We start from the raw sequence: 16,008 nt of genomic DNA, 5'->3' as shown, positions 1-16,008 counted from the left end.
TCCATGCTCAGCCCCAGGGATGTGCCGGCGCCCACTACACACGGGACCCTATCTTTCTGCCTCTGTTGTCTCCCTCTTCAGTTCCTCCTTCGTGTTCTTACCCAAGCATCTCAGGCTTTGAGGGAACTTGTACCTGCAGCGGACAGGGACCACCCACTCACTGCTTTCCCAAGTAGCTCAGTTCATTGAAGGGGAAGTGCTGAGAGCAGTCCCAGCACACACACCCTGCCTTGCTCAGGCATTTCCCTCAGTGGAAAACGGTTCAGACTCAGCCCACGCCATACAACACCTTCAAACTGATCTTAGCCCTTGCTGCCACTGTGAGCAAAACCTAAAGCTTTCCACCCCCGCCCCCGCCGTTATTATCCGCATATCCCACCCTGTTCGGGCTGGTACTGTGGTCAGCTCTCCTCTGCCTCATCGCATTGCACAGCTGCTGCTGCCCCGTGCTCAGCCCTCTCCCGTCAGGTTAACCTCTCCAACGAACTCTCCTTTTTATACACAGTTCCCATCACTAGAAGCTTACTTCGCTAAGTGTGAAGACTCAACTAGAAGTCTATATAAAAACGCACGGTACGCCCTAATACAAGCAGTAAAGAATGACACCTTGTTTTGAATTTAATGGCTCAGGCTCTATTCTTCCTCAAAACTCTCTATAGGAATTGAGCCCGCCTGGGCGATCAACAGCCAATCACTTTACCACTTTGATCTGGTTTTTTTTTTTTGCTTGACAACCTGAGGGATATCACTTCCAAAACGTGTGGCAAAGTAGTACTTCAAAGAAGAGTGAGCCGGTGGCCCTTACAAGACCTGCAGTCTCGCAGAGTTATAGTCAGTCTTCCGGGAGGGCTTGGGGAGTGGGAGGAGGCTCAAGAGTGCTCCAGGGAGTGAGGTGGGTCCCACAGGACCTGCAGGAAGGAGGCCTGCCGCCGATGCGCGGTGCCCCCGCGCCCGCCGAGGGCTGCAGAGCAGGACGCCACCCAAGCGGCTCGTGACCCCCCGTTAGGGCAAAGCAGCCTGGGGGGCAGGCACAAGCAGAAGGGGCACAGACCCCCGGCTACGCACTCCGTGAAGCCGGACTACGATCCGCAAGAGCCTGAGCTACCAAGAGGACGCGGAGACCGCCGGGCCGGCCCGGAACAGCAAGGCGCGACCTAGGTGTCGCTGCCCGTTCGCTGGGAGGGCACTGCGGGTGGCAGCCGGGCAAGGGCGCGGCCCAGTTCTGGGGCTCGCCGCGCGGGACGGAAGCCCGCCTGCCGCTGCCGTGCCCCTGTCCGCTTCCTAACGGGGGTCTCGGGCTCCACAGCGCCGCCCGCCGCCCTTCCGCGCTCCTCACCGTCTCCATTGCCACTGGCGCCCGCTCCGTTCCTTCGCGCAGGTCAGGCCCCGCCTCCCTCCGGTGCCGCGACGCCACTTCCGCCTACGTGGGGCGCGGGGCGGGAGGCGGGGCAGCCGCCCTTCCGGCGGGCCGGCCGCAGCCCTCCTCCCCTCTCCCCTCCCGGGGTCCCCGGGTCCCCCGGAGCGCGGGGCTGGCCGACGGCGACGGTTACAGCACGGAGCCGCTTGTATTTAAAATGTTCTTTTTTTTTATTTGCCATTTAAAAACAAACTTGGAAGAAGCAAAATCCAAAAACTTGCCCTTTGCCTCTTGCAACATAAATTATGTACAGTTCAGAATGATCGCTGATACAAAACATGCCAAGGACGGGGGCGCTGGGGCGGAGGGAGGGCGCTGTAGAAAGGGGACCATTTCATCCGTTGTTAGGAAGGACCAACCTTGCTGTACAGGATACACACAACACAAAATAAAGTCTTCACGGGATTCACACTTGTCAGCGATTTATTTTTTAAAAAGGGGGAGGGTCCTGGAGGTGAGAATAGAAGACTAAAGGGGAAAAACTGAAAATCAAATATGTGCAAGTGTAAACCAACCCAAAATACAAACACGGGGGTGGGGGCAGCGGGAGGGAGGAGGAAATTCTGATGCAATTATACAGGCAGGGTATTAAAAAAAAAAAAAACAAAAAAAAAACCAACAACCAAAATTCCAACCTTGTAGCTTGGGTCTGAGTTATAGTTTATATAAAAATTAAAAACTGTATAAGGTTTCTTTACTAACTTCTACAGGACTATTGGATACCTAGCATATGCTTACAAAGTCTGCCCAGCTCCTTTTCCGAATCCCAGGGCCCAAGCCCCAACCAGAGCCCGACTCACAGAAGCCAGTCACCCCCTCCCCGGAGCCTGGACCTTTTGCTCTTGGAACAGGAATGGCCAAGGGCTGTGGCTTTGGGGGGCAGCCCAGTCTCCCCACTGTCTGATTTAATTACAGCGGTTCTTGTGGGAGTGGGGGTGTTCTCTTAAACATCTGTAGCTTGAAACAGTTGAGGAAGCAGCTTTGAAAAAAAAATCTCCTTACCCCCATCAATCCACAACCCCCCAAAATTCAAAACAAAAACAAACCTAAAATCACAACAGCAACTGTGCCCCCTCCAGCAGGCCTGCCGCCCGTCCGTCACCACCAAGCCTACTCCTACACGCCAGACATTTGATTCTTGAAAATATTAATTACAAAATGCCCTTTGCCCACAGCCCCTAGGAGAGAACTGCATATAAGCTTCATCTTTATTTCCACGCTCCCAACCAGAGCGCCGTCTGGGGCCTCACCCACCCCCACCTCCCCTCACCCCTAGAAAGAGGTTCAACTGCAGCACAAGCTTGGGCAGAAAAGGAAGGGTAGGAGGCAGGGACCCGTCACCCTCTGGCTCCCCCTGGGGTCAGCTCACTTTTGTGCGTTATCACATAGTCTTATGATAGAATCAGGTGGGACTAGCCCAGCCTCTCTCTGTACCCCCACCTTACAGCAGTCACAGCCAGGGGGTAGGGGTAGAGGGTGGGGGGTGAGGAAAAGGGCGGTAGGTTGGGTAATGGAGGGGGCCCCCCCACAAGGGGAGCTCCATGTGTCCGCCCCATGCCCCCTACCATTTATAAACTGGTTTTGTAAAAAGAAAATAGATATATTTATATAGAATATATAAAGCACAAAAATTAGTAGTTTTACATTTGCTCTCCCCGGGGGTGGGGGAGAGGGGAGGGCTCTCACCTCCTGCCGGCTCCCCCGTGCCCCACAAGACTATGTACAACCCCATGTATAAATAGATAAATACCCCCCACCCTCCCCGCGCTGACACTAAGCTCCCCACCCCACATCACCACCCCTTCCCACCAGACCAGCAGCAGTTTGGTGACTGAGGGCAAGTGGGAGCTCCGGGCCACACCCTGCCTCACTGGGTGCGGGCATGCCTCTCGGGCCAGCCCTCACCCACCCCACCCACCCCACACGGGGGCTGCAGGGCCAATGGGCACATGATGAGGTTGGGAGAACAGGAGGGGGACGTCCTGGTCCTAAGGTTAGCACATCCCCGCTGCCCATGTCCAGACGGAGAAGGAAGTCCCAGAGCAACCAGGGGCCAGTCATCCCCAATCTTCACCATCATTTGCCTCAACCACCATCCCATGCCCATAATTAAAAACGAAGATGGATTTTTTGTTGTTGTTTTTTCTTCCTCCTCCTACCCCCCTTCCACCCACTCAGAAGAGGGCAGTGAGGTGGGGGAGAGGGTTGGGGCAGTTGGGGGCTTAGAGAGGGTCTCACATTTCAAAACAGCAAAAAATCCAACACTTAAATGAGGTAGGTGTGGGTGCGGGGTCTCCTTGCCCGGCTTGCCCAGCGTGCCCTCCTGGGCAGCTTGGCGCCTCTTTCCCGTTCATGTTGCATTTGTCAGAGTGGAAAACAAGGAAACACAACCCATAGAGAGACAGAAACACAGAGGAGAAGAGGGAGACAGAGACAGATCAAGCGGGAGGGGGTGGGAGTGCGGGTGGGGCAGGACCCGGCAGGCAGGGCCAGGTGTGGGACCCGGCCTTTGGGATTGTCACGCTTAGTCAAGTCTCTTTGCAGCCTTGAGTCGGGCTAGAGGAGTAGGAGGGAGCAGCAGGGCTTTGAGGCCCCACATCCTCCTCCCTTCCCTGCTGCCTCCCAGAGGCTTCTGGGTAGCTCCCGGCCCGTATCCCCCTCAAACCTGAGATGCCCAACGGCTGCTTCTGTCTGGCCCCTCCTAGAGCTGGGGGCAGAGATGCCAGCCTGAGGGCTGGTGGCGGGGAAGGGGTTGTCCCTGGTGCCCAGGGTGGGCTTGGCCTAGGGCCCTTCTGCCCCAGCCTCCTGTGCCAGGGGCTCCGGTCAGCCGGCAGCCCCAACCCTGGGTCCTGGCTCTGGCTGCTACCTCTCTTCCCCCTCATCCCTTTCAGGGAAGAGGTTGGGGGTGGAGAACTCCCCTGCCTGGTAGCCTCAAAGCTTCTCAGTTCATCCATTTCCGACAATTCCAGGCTCCACAGTGGCAGGGGATCTTGTGCTGATCGTCCTCAAAATCAAACTGATAGTCATAGGTCAGCTGCAAAGACAAGAGCACACACTCAGCGCCAGTCCCCGTGAAGTCAGGCAGACAGCCCCGCGGCCAGCTGCCATGGGACCACAGCTCTGTCACTCGGACGCCGCCCCTACCTCCTCTCCCTTGGGGATTCGCCGGCTGGAGATGATGATGATCTTGTCCTCCTTGTCAAACGTCACGACCTCCGCCACACAGTTAGGGGCACAGGAATGGTTGATGTACCTGGGCAGCGAGACAGAGCCAGGGATGCCAGGGATCTGAGTTGAAGAGATCCTGGTTCCTTATGGATATCCTCAGGGATCCCTAAATCCTTCCTCCCTCTCTTACTGCTCTTACCTGGCAGGGCCACCGGTCAACGTGGCATCAATCACGTGCTCATTGTTTATTCGGAACATGTAGATGCCCCGATTCTGCAAAGGCACAGGTGTATCAGAACGGCAGTGGAGCCAAGGCGAACAGGGCACACCCTTCAGTTCTGCCGCCTCTCCCACCCCACACCACCCAGGACCTGACTCTGAGTCAGCTTTGGCCGTGGGGGCGCCCTGGCAACCGATACCTGCTCCTCGTAGATCTTCTCCCGCCGGTTGGCCACCTCGTTGCGAATGATGGTGCCGATGTACTCGATGACCATCGTGTGCTTCTCCAGGTCCTTGGCTGCATAGAGCCCCAGGCCCTGGATCCGGGAGCGAGCCAGATACACATTGTTCTTCCACTCAGTGCGCAGCCGTCGGTACTGGGATGACTTGGAGTGCACAAACTGCTTGCTGTACGGGGTGTGGGTCTCGCCTGTGAAGGTGCTCTGATACGCCTTAGACATGCTGGTGCTGTTCAGGGTGTGGGGCCTGGGAGGCGACACAGTCCATGACAAGACAGCCCTCCCCAGGCCGAGCACACATCACATGCTGCCTCAACACACAAGGCACTCGGATGTGTGCGCCGTGGCAGGCACGAGAGTGGAGTGCAGGCCACTGGGTGGCAGCAGCTCACTACAGGGGCCCTTTCCAACCCCCCAGTGGCAGAGACAGCCCAGGATGGGGAGTGGGGGTCTGAAAGGGGTGCAAATTCCCCTACACTGAGCCTGCCCTCCCTTCTCCCCATTTCCCACCACACCCTCTGCCAAACCACCGCCAAGGACATGCTCCTCTGGGAGCTCTTCCCCAAGCAGCCCAGGCCTAGAATGTAAGATGACCGTTTGCTCAGAATGTCCAAGTTCTGCCTCCTAAAGATATGGGAAGCCCTGCCAACAGGGGCCATGTCTCCTACAGCAGGCTGGGAGTGCCCAGCCTGCAGATGGCACCCCTGCCTGAGTGCGGACAGCCTCTCTCTGATGGCACCTGGGCTCCTGCAGGTGGCTCAGTGCAGGGGAATGACTGCGGCTGGAGTGATGCCTTTCCACCACCCAAGGGCACCAGCCCAACTCCTGCCCATCCCAGACCAGTGGTTTTCAAACTTTCTTCTTTTTTTTTTTTTTTTAGCAGAAATCCCACTCCGCTGTACCCTTCCCCTTTAACAAGACATTGGTTGGAACTCCAATGCATAAGCTCAGTAAAATGGGCTCTTCATTACACTCAATTTTAAAACTAAGAACTCAGGTTTGTCTGGGAGGGCCAGGAACCGCCCACTGGCTCCCATGTTCAGGGCTTTGTGGAACACATGCACTCAGTTTGAAAACCACTGTTGTAGAGAATCAAGGACTAGGGTTGAGGAGGAGTGGAGTCTCTGACGTCCCAGAGGCCTTCAAGAAAGCCCTACCACCACGATTCTGCCTCCCTCTACCCAGGGCCAAGGACAGGCTACTGCAGTACACAGAAGGAACAGTGACCCGCAAGTCCAGAGGTGAAGATCTGGTCTGTGTGACCTTGGTCTAGCCACTTCATCTCGTTGGGTCTCGTTTTTCTTAGCTAAGAAATGGGGGTCATACCACCTGCCCTACCTACCTCATAAGGTTGTTGTGAGGATCAAATGAGATAATGGATGTGAAAACGCTTTGAAAAAAAAAGTATAAAGTGCTATACAAACGTATTTTGTCACTATAACTTTAATTATTTATGACCAACTCAGCTTGGGGAAGGGAAGGTGACCCGAGCACTCCCGGAGTGTCTGAGATTTGGGAATCACAGGCCCCCCTGGAAGCAAAACAGGAGTCGGGAGAGGTGACCGGGTACCTCACCGATCTCCTGACAGTTCACCACCATCTGCCCCCAAGATCCCCAGAGGCCACTCCCAGGGTGTCCAGTACACCTGAGCAGGCTTAGGGAGGAGGCAAGGGGGCCCACAGGGATGCCTCCACACCCTAGGATGTGCACCCCAACCCTCACAACATCACATCCATGCCCACATCCCTTGAGCCCTGCGTCAAAAGCTCACCGTTTGTAGTGTGTAAGGATCTTGGGCTCGGATCGGGCACAGCCAGTGGGGTTGATCATAAGAGGCAGCTCCATCAGGGGGTGGCGTCCATAGCGGAATAAATAGTTTTGACAGCTCTCCACCCCAGGCAGCTGTGGGCACAGGTTATGGCATCTTAGCTCAAACTCTCCCCTGGCTCTGCCGGCCACCCAGCTCCCAGCCCCTCCTTACTGATTCAGCTATGCGCAGCACCGCGTGCACTGTCAAACCGAAGAGCTCCTCGCCCTTCAGGTACTCAGGGAAGAGCCGCAGCATGTCGGCCTCCTTCCTCATGGCAGCCACAGGCTCGATGATGCGGTTCCAAACGGCTATGGGAGGGAAAACAGGACCAGCCCTCAGAGGCCACCTCGGAGGCTGGAGGGCACGGCCACCATTCCCTATGGGTATTTCATGAGCTCACAAAAATGAGTCCCCTAGGTCTTACTCCCACTCTGCCTTCTTCCTGCTAACAAGTCAGGAGGGGGCAGGCATTTGGTCTAGTGACTAAGAGGCCTGGATTTCACCGCTGGCTTTGGCTCACAATCCTAGCTTCCTAGGATGCAGACTCTGGGTGCAGGAGTGAGAGCTCAAGTACTGGGGTCTCTACTACAGGGTGACTCAGACTGAGCTCCCAGCTCACAACGTCAGCCCAGCCCAGCCCCTGCTACGGCAGGCATCTGGGAAGTGAATCAGTGGATGGGAGCTTGGTCTATCTCTCAAATAATTTTTAAAACAGAAAGCTTAAAAAAAAAAAAAATTGAAAAGCAGTAGCAGCGAGAAGGCTTTCAATCTTGGAAGGAATATCACAGAGCCTTGCAGTAGACACAAACCCAAATCTAGTCTCTGTCGGAAGAACAGGCACACTTTAGAATTGGGAAGACCTGGGTTCAAGTTCCAGCACCGACCATGGTTGCACTAAACACTTCAATTGCTAAGACCCAGTTTCATTATGTTTTTGAGTGGGCATAATCATAGGACTGACCAGACTGTACATCACTGAGTGTAGCTTGTGATACACTGTACACACTCAGGAAGAGGTACCTGCTTTACTGTCATCTTTATTACTCACACTGAAACTAAGATCAGAAGAATGTTGTCTAGAAAGCACCTGGGGTGACACTGGCATCTCCTGGAGTGCATACTCAAGGCCCAGCTGCTCCACTTCCAGTGCAGCAACCTGCTGATGTGCCTGGGAACAGCAGAACTAAGTACCTGAGTCCCTAGCACCCATGTGAGACCTGGATGAAAGTCCTGGTTCCTGGCTTCAGCCTAGCCCAGCCCTAGATGTTGTAGCTACATGGGAGATGAACCAGCACATGGAAAATTTCTCTCTGCCTTTCATATAATAAACATTTTTTCCATTTTTAAAAAGATTTATTTATTTTTACTGGAAAGGCAGATTTACAGAGGAGATAGAGATCTTCCATCCGCTGGTTCACTCCCCAAGTGGCAACAACAGCTACAGCTGAGCTGATCTGACGCCAGGCGCCAGGTGCTTCCTCCGGGTCTCCCACGCGGGTGCCGGGACCTGAGACTTTGGGCTGTCCTGTACTGCTTTCCCAGGCCACAAGCAGGGAGCTGGATGGGAAGTAAAGTAACTGGGATACGAACTGGCGCCCATATAGAATCTCAGTGCAAGCAAGGTAAGGATTTAGCCACTAGGTTACTGCACCGAGCCCAATAATACTTATTTTAAAAATAACAACAATGGGCCTGGTGCAGTGACCTATCGGCGGCATGGCCTCGCCTTGAACATGCCAGAATCCCATATGGGCACTGGGTCTGATCCTGGCAGCTCCACTTCCCATCCAGCTCCCTGCTTGTGGCCTGGGAAAGCAGTGGAGGACAGCCCAAAGCCTTGGGACCCTGCACCCAATGTGGAAGACCCGGAAGAAGTTCCTGGCTTTGGTTCAGCTCTAGTTGTTGCAGCCACTTTGGGAGTGAATCATCGCATGGAAGATCTTCCTCTCTGTATATCTGACTTTCCAATAAAAATTAATAAATCTAAAAACAAAACAAACAACAATAAAACAAGAAACTCTGGGGCTAGTGGTATAACGGAGCCTCTGCCCAACAGTGCCAGCATTCCGTATGGGCACCAGTTTAAGTTCCAGCTATTCTATTTCCAAGCCAACTCTCTGCCTGGGAGGGCAGTGGAAGATGGCCCAAGGATGGCCCCTGCCACATGGGAGGCCCAGAAGCAGTTTTGGGCTCCTGGCTTCAGGCCAGCCCAGCTCCAGCCTTTGAGCTGGGGTGAACCAGCGGATGCAAGATCTCTTTCTCTGCAACTCTTTCAAATAAAAATAAGCAAATCTTAAAAAAAAAAAAAGGTCACAGTTTAAGAGAACCCAGTCAAAGCACCTCCACGCTGCTTCCTCTTAGCTACACTGAGATTCGCCTGCTGAAGTGGGAGGAGGCCCCCTGCCATAGGGCCTTGCACAGTCCCCTTGCTGCCCAGCGCCATTGCTAGCTCAGGGCCCCATGTGCGTACACTCACCCTGGGGAGAGGCGTCAGTGAAGATGAGATCCTCCAGGCCTTGCTCCATGACTTTGATTATGAACTCAGGCCGTCCATTGTTCTCACTGATGGAACAGCGGTAGCAGCAGCGCCGGTTGTTGGTGCGAAGGCTCCAATAGATGCGCGTGGCCTCATAGCCCACTGGGTAGAGGGCAGTGGCACTGTGGAAATCGGCCATCTGGTGTGGGAGCAACTGCCCAATGGCATGGAACACGAGGCCCCCGACACGGAACATGTGCAGCCGCTCCCCCCGCTGGATGATGCTGGCTATCTGCTTCACCTCGTCCCGCTCGATGTAGACCCGGCGGAAGACCGCAAACGAGCTCAGCTCCTGCTCACAGGGGCCCTTGACCTTATGCATTGGACACAGCATGGTCTTGTCCTTGAAGAACATGCACTTGGCGCGAATGGCACAGGCAAAATGGTAGACATTGGGGCAACGCATGCGGTTGCAGCTGCTGGTGGCACCGGTTCGCTGGCACAGGGAGCACTTGGTGAGCAGGCCTCGGTGGAGGGCAACTTCCACATTCATCAGCGCCCCACCCTGGGTCTCATATACCTCCGTGGACCACAGGGCACAGTTCAGGTGCACCCAGAGGTCCAGGTCCAAGTTCAACAGGCGGGCTGGCCCATCCGTGGCCCCATCACCCTCCTCGTGACAGAAGCAGCAGCGCCGCATATCCCGAGGCACCTTGTCAGGTCGCAAGGCTGTGCCCAGCTGCTCCATGAACTCTGCAACTTCCCGCTCGTCTTCCTGATGCCCGCTAGTCTTCTGGATGGTCAGCAGCAGCCGCAGTCGCTTCCAGCGCACTCCCTTCCACTTCTTGAGGCGAGGGGGATGGGAATCTTCACCTTCCTCCGGGGGCCGGGCTCGGGGTTTGGGCCGGGCGGATTCAGGGGATGAGGCCAGCGGCAGAGGGGAGGGGACAGGTGGCTCAGCTGAGATTTCAGATGGAAGTTCAACCAGGGGTTCAGCAGGGGGACTGGCAGGAGAGGGTGCCAAAGGGGAGGGGGGTGGGGAGGGCTCCTCAGGGGGCGGGGCCGAGAGCTGCCGCACGTCCAGATTGGAGACGTTGTAGGTGTAGCTGTGCTGGGTAGGCAGGTCGGGGACGGGGCTCTCCTAGAAGAGGGTGTCCTGGACAGTGAGTGTCAGCTCTGTGCCTCCCCTGACAAGTCTCTTCCCTCGCACCCAAGCTGCACTCTCCCCACAGCCCTCAGCCTTTTCTGGCCCAGACAACAACTCCCTAACACCCTGCCCTCCAGACCTACCTGCTTCAGGAGGCTCAAGATGTCCAGCTGGCTTTTAAGCGTGTAGCCGGGCAACACAGCATCAAACTGCTTGAGCCACTCGGGGCCAGCATCTGGGTTCTTGTCTCCCACACCCTTCTCTTTCCCTACTGCAGGAAGGAAAGGTCAGCAGCTCACACCAGGGCCATTCCCCCAAAGGCCCCCAGAGGGCTTCCCTGCCATACTCACCAGCACCTTCAGCATCTCCCTTTTTGGGCACCATGCCAATCCGAGCGGGGCTCTCTGGGAACAGCACCTCATAGGAGTTGGGAATCTTCATGCTTAGCAGCTCTGCCACTGCCACCATCACCCCATTCAGGTTCTGCCAGGACAGGGAAGGGAGAGAACAGCACCGTCTGGAGGAAAGCACTGCCACCCACTGTGGGGGGACACAGTCACCGGAGCCCATGCTCTGGGGTAGCCCGCCCTATGCCAACACCACTCTCCCGACCACAGCACCACCGACAGGAGGCTGGGTTCTGAGGTTCAGGAGTGGTGGATGCTGCAGTCACAGTCCAGAAAGGCACCTAGCACATTGGCCAACTGAAGAGCCCAAGGAGGAAGGCAGGGCCACACTACCTTCCCGGCAGGCAGGCACGCAGGCCCACGGCCTCTCCCCTAGGTTTTTACACAGCTGGGACTCTACAAACAGCTCTCTTTAAATACAGACAAGCCCCAGGGTCTACTGCCCCCTCACGAGGGTCCCCTTAGCTTGAAGGTCTCCCCAGAGACACACCTTGGCTGCGGCAGCAGACACTGTCAGCATGACAGACACCTCACTTCCTTGGCCTTTTTCCCAAGCTACAGCAGGCAGCTTTCCTGAGACATCCAGGTCAAGGGCCACATACGGCTTGGCATCTGGGAAGACTGAAGGGACAGAAGGACTCAGGCAGGAAGGGGCCTACCTCCTCCCCACCTGACAACCCAGCCGAGACCGCTTATCCCAGGCCCAGGGCAGCACACACCTGGGATATTGGCCCGAGGGATGATGGGTATGACAGGGGACAGGGCCCGATCATCCTGTTCCCACCGGCCAGACCCCAGCTGAGGGTAACGAGGGGCCTCCTCTCCCAGGATGCTCTCGGGGGATGAAGCTGGCACGATGCTGTCGGGAGAGTCACTGTCCTCATCGCTCTCCATCCTATGGGCCAAGAGGGACATTTGTGGCTACAGCCCTGTCACCTGCTGCCTCCCTAGAGGTCAGCAGACATCCTAGTCGTACGTGAAATCTTCCACCAGCCACAAGACGACCGAGCCTACCTGACATCCTCGGTCTGGTTGTGAGGGGGCGTAGGCAAGGCAGCCAGCAGGTCAAGACTCTTCACCTCGGAAGGATCTGAGAGTAGGGAGGAGGAGATGGGATGCAGGTGGCCAAAGTCGATGGTGCTTCTCACCCCCAGCCTGCCCCAGCACCCCAGATTTCAGGCTACACTCAGCCAAGCCAAGCTCCCAGCTACTACTGCCAACCACCAATGTTCCCACCAGTCGGGGGCAGAAAAGCTGTACTCTAACAAGCCATTTCCAAGGGCACTACACACATTCTGTCACTTAGCAGTTCCCATCTCACAGGCAAGGAGCTCACCCAATTCAGTCACAGTAACACAGGTAAATCAACGCAGCCACCCAGGTCCTGGTAAGCTGCTTGCTCCATGCGATACCGATTGAGCATAAACCCCCCAACCCTCCTTCCCTAGAACCTTGGCTCCAGAAGCCCACCCGTGCCCTCAGCTCGACAGTCCTTGAGAGTTCTCAAGACTGCGCACACAGCCCCCTCATTCCTGAGGCTGCATGGTAGGGGAGCCCCTTTAAAGAGGGAGAAAGCTGCTCCTCACTCACCCCGCAGCGTGCCTTCTGTGTCCCCGGCAGACGTGGCATCCTTGGGGTTCTCCCCCAGTTCCTCAGACGCAGTGACACCATTCACCATCTTCTGCTGCACCGATGGGGGTGGGGTGGGGGGCAGCGACGAGGGTGGTGTCGGCGGGTTACTCAGGTTATTCTGAGGGTGGGGTGGGGTGGTGTGTGCAAGATGGCACAGGGAGACTGACACAATGCCCTGGCCCACGCCACACCAGCCATCTCCTCCAGTCTTCCCTCTCCGCCCCCTCTTCTCCCACAGCTTCACTGGTCCCAAGGAGCCAATGCCGTTTTCCTCACCTTGGTCAGCAGCTGAGAATAGTAGTCAGGGCCAGTGGTTAGCGTTCCACTTCCAAAGGCCCCTCTTAGCTGGTTTTGCCCACTGACTGGGCAGCCACTGCCAAAGGGAGCCAGGAGGCTAAAGTTGGCGGTGATGGTAGGCTCCGTCAGGGGCAGCAGAGACAGCTCCTGGGAGAGGAAAGATGACCAAGCTGGAAACTAGCAGCATTCGCACTGTCACTGCACAGCTGGGGCCAGCGGCCTCTAGGCTGGGATGGGACCAGGGAACTGGCTCCCAGGGATCACCTGCTTCAGTTGCTTCAGCAAGGCTTCGCTGGCCCTCAGCCCGTCCTCCTTCCGGAGCTTTTTTCTGGAGCTCACCAACCTGTCGCCTGCCTTCTGCACCCGCTTGGGCTTTGACGTCAAAGGTTTCCTTGCTGCCACATCCTAAGCCAGACAAGCTCAGTGAGGGCAGCTGCGCTGCTCCTCGGAGTCCCCATCTGTCCCATCTCTAGCTCCAACTACTCACCTCCTTGTTGATGGGGGTACTCTGCAGTTTCTGCTCCAGCCCAGCCAGCTTGCTGTCAATGTGCCCGTTGATCTCAGTTCGCAGCCCCTCAGGCCCCCGCCCAGCGTTGAGTTGCACATTCTTTGCTCGTAGAAGCTTCTGCAAGAGCAGATGCCCAGCCTCTGAGCGGGGGCCTGCCAGCAGGAGGTGGTTGCTGGTACCTGCTGTCCCTACTGGCTCCCCATTGGCCTCCCTCTTCACCGCTGGGGCTCCCAGGGCACATGACTCTTCCCGAGGCTCCTGCTTGATGCTGAGTTGGGGTGGTTCAGGCACCACCTGTCCATTCACTTGCTCCAGATGCCCAGCTACCAGGTTGCTCTGCTCTGGCTTCTGGGTTTCTGCTAGGTTGTCTGGGGGGTCCCAAGGTCCCAGCCCCTTGCCAAAGAAGGTATCTGTGTGCTGGGCAGAAGCAGGTGAGACCCTCCCAAGAGGCTTTGGAGTCCCTGGATGGGTGGGGGGAAGCTGAGCATTGGGGGAAGGTAACTGTGATGAAGGTCTCTTTGGCTCTTGGGGGCTGGATGGCGGAGGCGTGGGGTGGACAGGCCCAAGCGCTGGTCCTGCGGGTGAGGCTCCTTGTGGGACAGGGGGCCGGGGTGGGCCCTGAGGTCGAGGCCCTGCCCCCAGCTCCTGGGGAGGGCCTGTCTGGGGCCCAGGGAAACCCCCAGGTTGTGGCTGGCAGCCCAGCAGGCCCTGCAGAGGAGAGGGTTGTGTCCCAGGCTCCTGGAAAGGTGGAGCCTGGCGTACGGCCTGACTCTGCTGCAGCTGCCGCTGCACAAGAAGGGCCTGCAGCTGCTGTTGCTGCTGAGGACTCAAGTGCCGCAGCTGCGGGTTTTTGGCCAGGACTCCTTGAAGTTGTGCTCGAAGCTGACCCACTGCAGGCATGACTCCAACCCCAGGCAGACCCTGCCCAGCCTGGGGAGCAGGTCCTGGTTTAGGAAGCTGTGGCCCTGTATTATTCTGCAGGGGCTGTTCTAGCCCAAGGGAAGGCTGGGGGCCAAGAAGGTTCTGGGTCACGGGTCCGGGCTGGTCCCCTACGGAAACAGAGGGTTGGACCAGGAGCTGGGGCACAGCTGAGGCCTCAGACGATCCGCTGCCTAGCTGCCCATGGCTTCCCATGCCTGCTGAGTGAAGCAAGTTAACTTGCTGTTGCTGCTGTTGTCCTGGGAGCCTCAGAGGTGGCTGTAGCTGCAGAGAGCCGGGCTGGGGCTGAGGCTGAGGCTGGGCTTGGGGTTGGACAAGCAGGAGTTGTGAGTCCCCAGAGCGCGAAGGTTTTACCTCCCCTGGTTCAGCAGCCATGGGCTCAGGTGTAGTCCCTACTCCTAGAGGCCCTCCTCCCTGATGGGCTGAGGCCCCCTCAGCGACCTCTGAAGGAAGAGCCGTCTCTACAATGTTTTGTTCCTTGCCCGGCAAAAGGAGGGTTGGGCCCAGGGCTCCGGGGCTAGAGAAGTGTTGAAGAGGCTTGGCTGGCATGCTGGGGCCAAGGGTCACCTGCTGCTGCTGCTGCTGCTGTGGCTGCTGCTGCTGAGGAGACAGTAAAGTTCGACTCTGGTTCAAAAGGCCCATCTGCTGCTGCTGCTGCTGAAATTGCTGTTGCTGTAGCTGCTGTTGCTGCTGTTGCTGTAGCTGCTGCTGCTGTTGCTGAAGTTGTTGCTGTAGCTGCTGCTGCTGAAGTTGCTGCTGTGGCTGCAAGGAACTCATGGACTGGGCATTCAGTTTAGGTTGCCCACTGTGAGACATCAGCCCCTGCTGAATATGGGAAAGCCCTGCCATGGAGCCCTGCTGCTGCTGCTGGGAGTGCTGCTGCTGCTGCTGCTGCTGCTGCTGCTGGGCTGTGACCAGCCGTTGTCCCATAAGGCCCTGACCCTGCTGTGCCAGCTGGGGGGACGTCAGCACCCGACTCTGGGTCATAAGCACCTGTCTGTGGGGGCCCTGTGGACCCAAAGCTCCAGGATGCTGCTGCTGCTGCTGCAGCACTGCCACCTGGGCAGGGCCCAGCATGCCCTGAGGCCCCTGCGGTGGCTGAGGGGACAGCTGCTGGACCAGGAGACCTTGGTGGTTGCTGGGGGGCAGAAGTCCCTGGGGCTTGGGACCCAAAGCTTGGTTTGCTTGCACACCAGAACCCTGCTGCTGTTGTTGCTGGATTGCCACCTGTCCCAGGAGGTGCTGCTGCTGCTGCTGCTGCTGCTGTTGCAGTTTCTGGGCAAGCTGCATGCGCTGCTGTTGCAGCTGCAGTTGCCTCTCCTGTACAAGTCTTGAGTCAGGTGCAAGGCCTCGAAGAGTAAGGCTGCCGGGGAAAAAGCCCCCTGACGGGCCAGTCAGGGATCCGGCCCCACCAGAATGCTGCTGCTGCGCCATGGATGAGTTGAGGAAGGGACCACCAGGTTGTCCAGGTAGCGCCATAGCCCCAGGGGGCATGCGAAGACCTCCAGCTTGCCCCCCAGGGGGTCCCTGTAGTGGCTGCAGCCCATGGCCAGGGAGTAGCTGACCCGGGAGCTTCGTGAGTAGCCGGGGACTCTGGGAGGGACTAAGGGTCAGTACGGCCGAGTGTTGTTGCTGCTGTTGCTGCTGCTGCTGCTGCTTATTCCGATACTCTGCCATGAGATTAGTGTGTTCTTTCTGCTGTTTACGGACCTAACACAGGAAGGTCAGAGAGGTCAGCCTGGAGCCTG

The 16,008-nt window shown here is 57.1% G+C and overlaps 1 protein-coding gene across 3 annotated transcripts in view; it reads right to left on the bottom strand.

The window, feature by feature from the left end:
* Positions 1-2,296: 2,296 nt before the first annotated feature.
* KMT2D (lysine methyltransferase 2D) overlaps positions 2,297-16,008 on the bottom strand; it is a 40,976-nt gene continuing 27,264 nt past the window's right edge. For all 3 annotated transcript variants that reach the window (XM_058673768.1, XM_058673770.1, XM_058673769.1), the window contains exons 40-55: positions 13,301-15,970; positions 13,078-13,218; positions 12,793-12,960; positions 12,475-12,634; positions 11,899-11,974; positions 11,604-11,779; positions 11,375-11,505; positions 10,828-10,960; positions 10,621-10,748; positions 9,331-10,471; positions 7,026-7,162; positions 6,816-6,946; positions 5,005-5,290; positions 4,785-4,858; positions 4,562-4,670; positions 2,297-4,451 (exon numbers count right to left, since the gene is read on the bottom strand). In XM_058673768.1, the coding sequence (XP_058529751.1) occupies positions 4,359-4,451; positions 4,562-4,670; positions 4,785-4,858; positions 5,005-5,290; positions 6,816-6,946; positions 7,026-7,162; positions 9,331-10,471; positions 10,621-10,748; positions 10,828-10,960; positions 11,375-11,505; positions 11,604-11,779; positions 11,899-11,974; positions 12,475-12,634; positions 12,793-12,960; positions 13,078-13,218; positions 13,301-15,970 (5,754 nt within the window). In that variant the 3' untranslated portion in view covers positions 2,297-4,358. The remainder of the gene's footprint in view (positions 4,452-4,561; positions 4,671-4,784; positions 4,859-5,004; positions 5,291-6,815; positions 6,947-7,025; positions 7,163-9,330; positions 10,472-10,620; positions 10,749-10,827; positions 10,961-11,374; positions 11,506-11,603; positions 11,780-11,898; positions 11,975-12,474; positions 12,635-12,792; positions 12,961-13,077; positions 13,219-13,300; positions 15,971-16,008) is intronic.

This window comes from Ochotona princeps, chromosome 15, assembly GCF_030435755.1.
Source record: "Ochotona princeps isolate mOchPri1 chromosome 15, mOchPri1.hap1, whole genome shotgun sequence".
Classification (NCBI taxonomy): Eukaryota; Metazoa; Chordata; class Mammalia; order Lagomorpha; family Ochotonidae; genus Ochotona; species Ochotona princeps.
The sequence above is the reverse complement of the archived record's forward strand: the minus strand, read 5'-3'. Positions and strand labels throughout refer to the sequence as shown.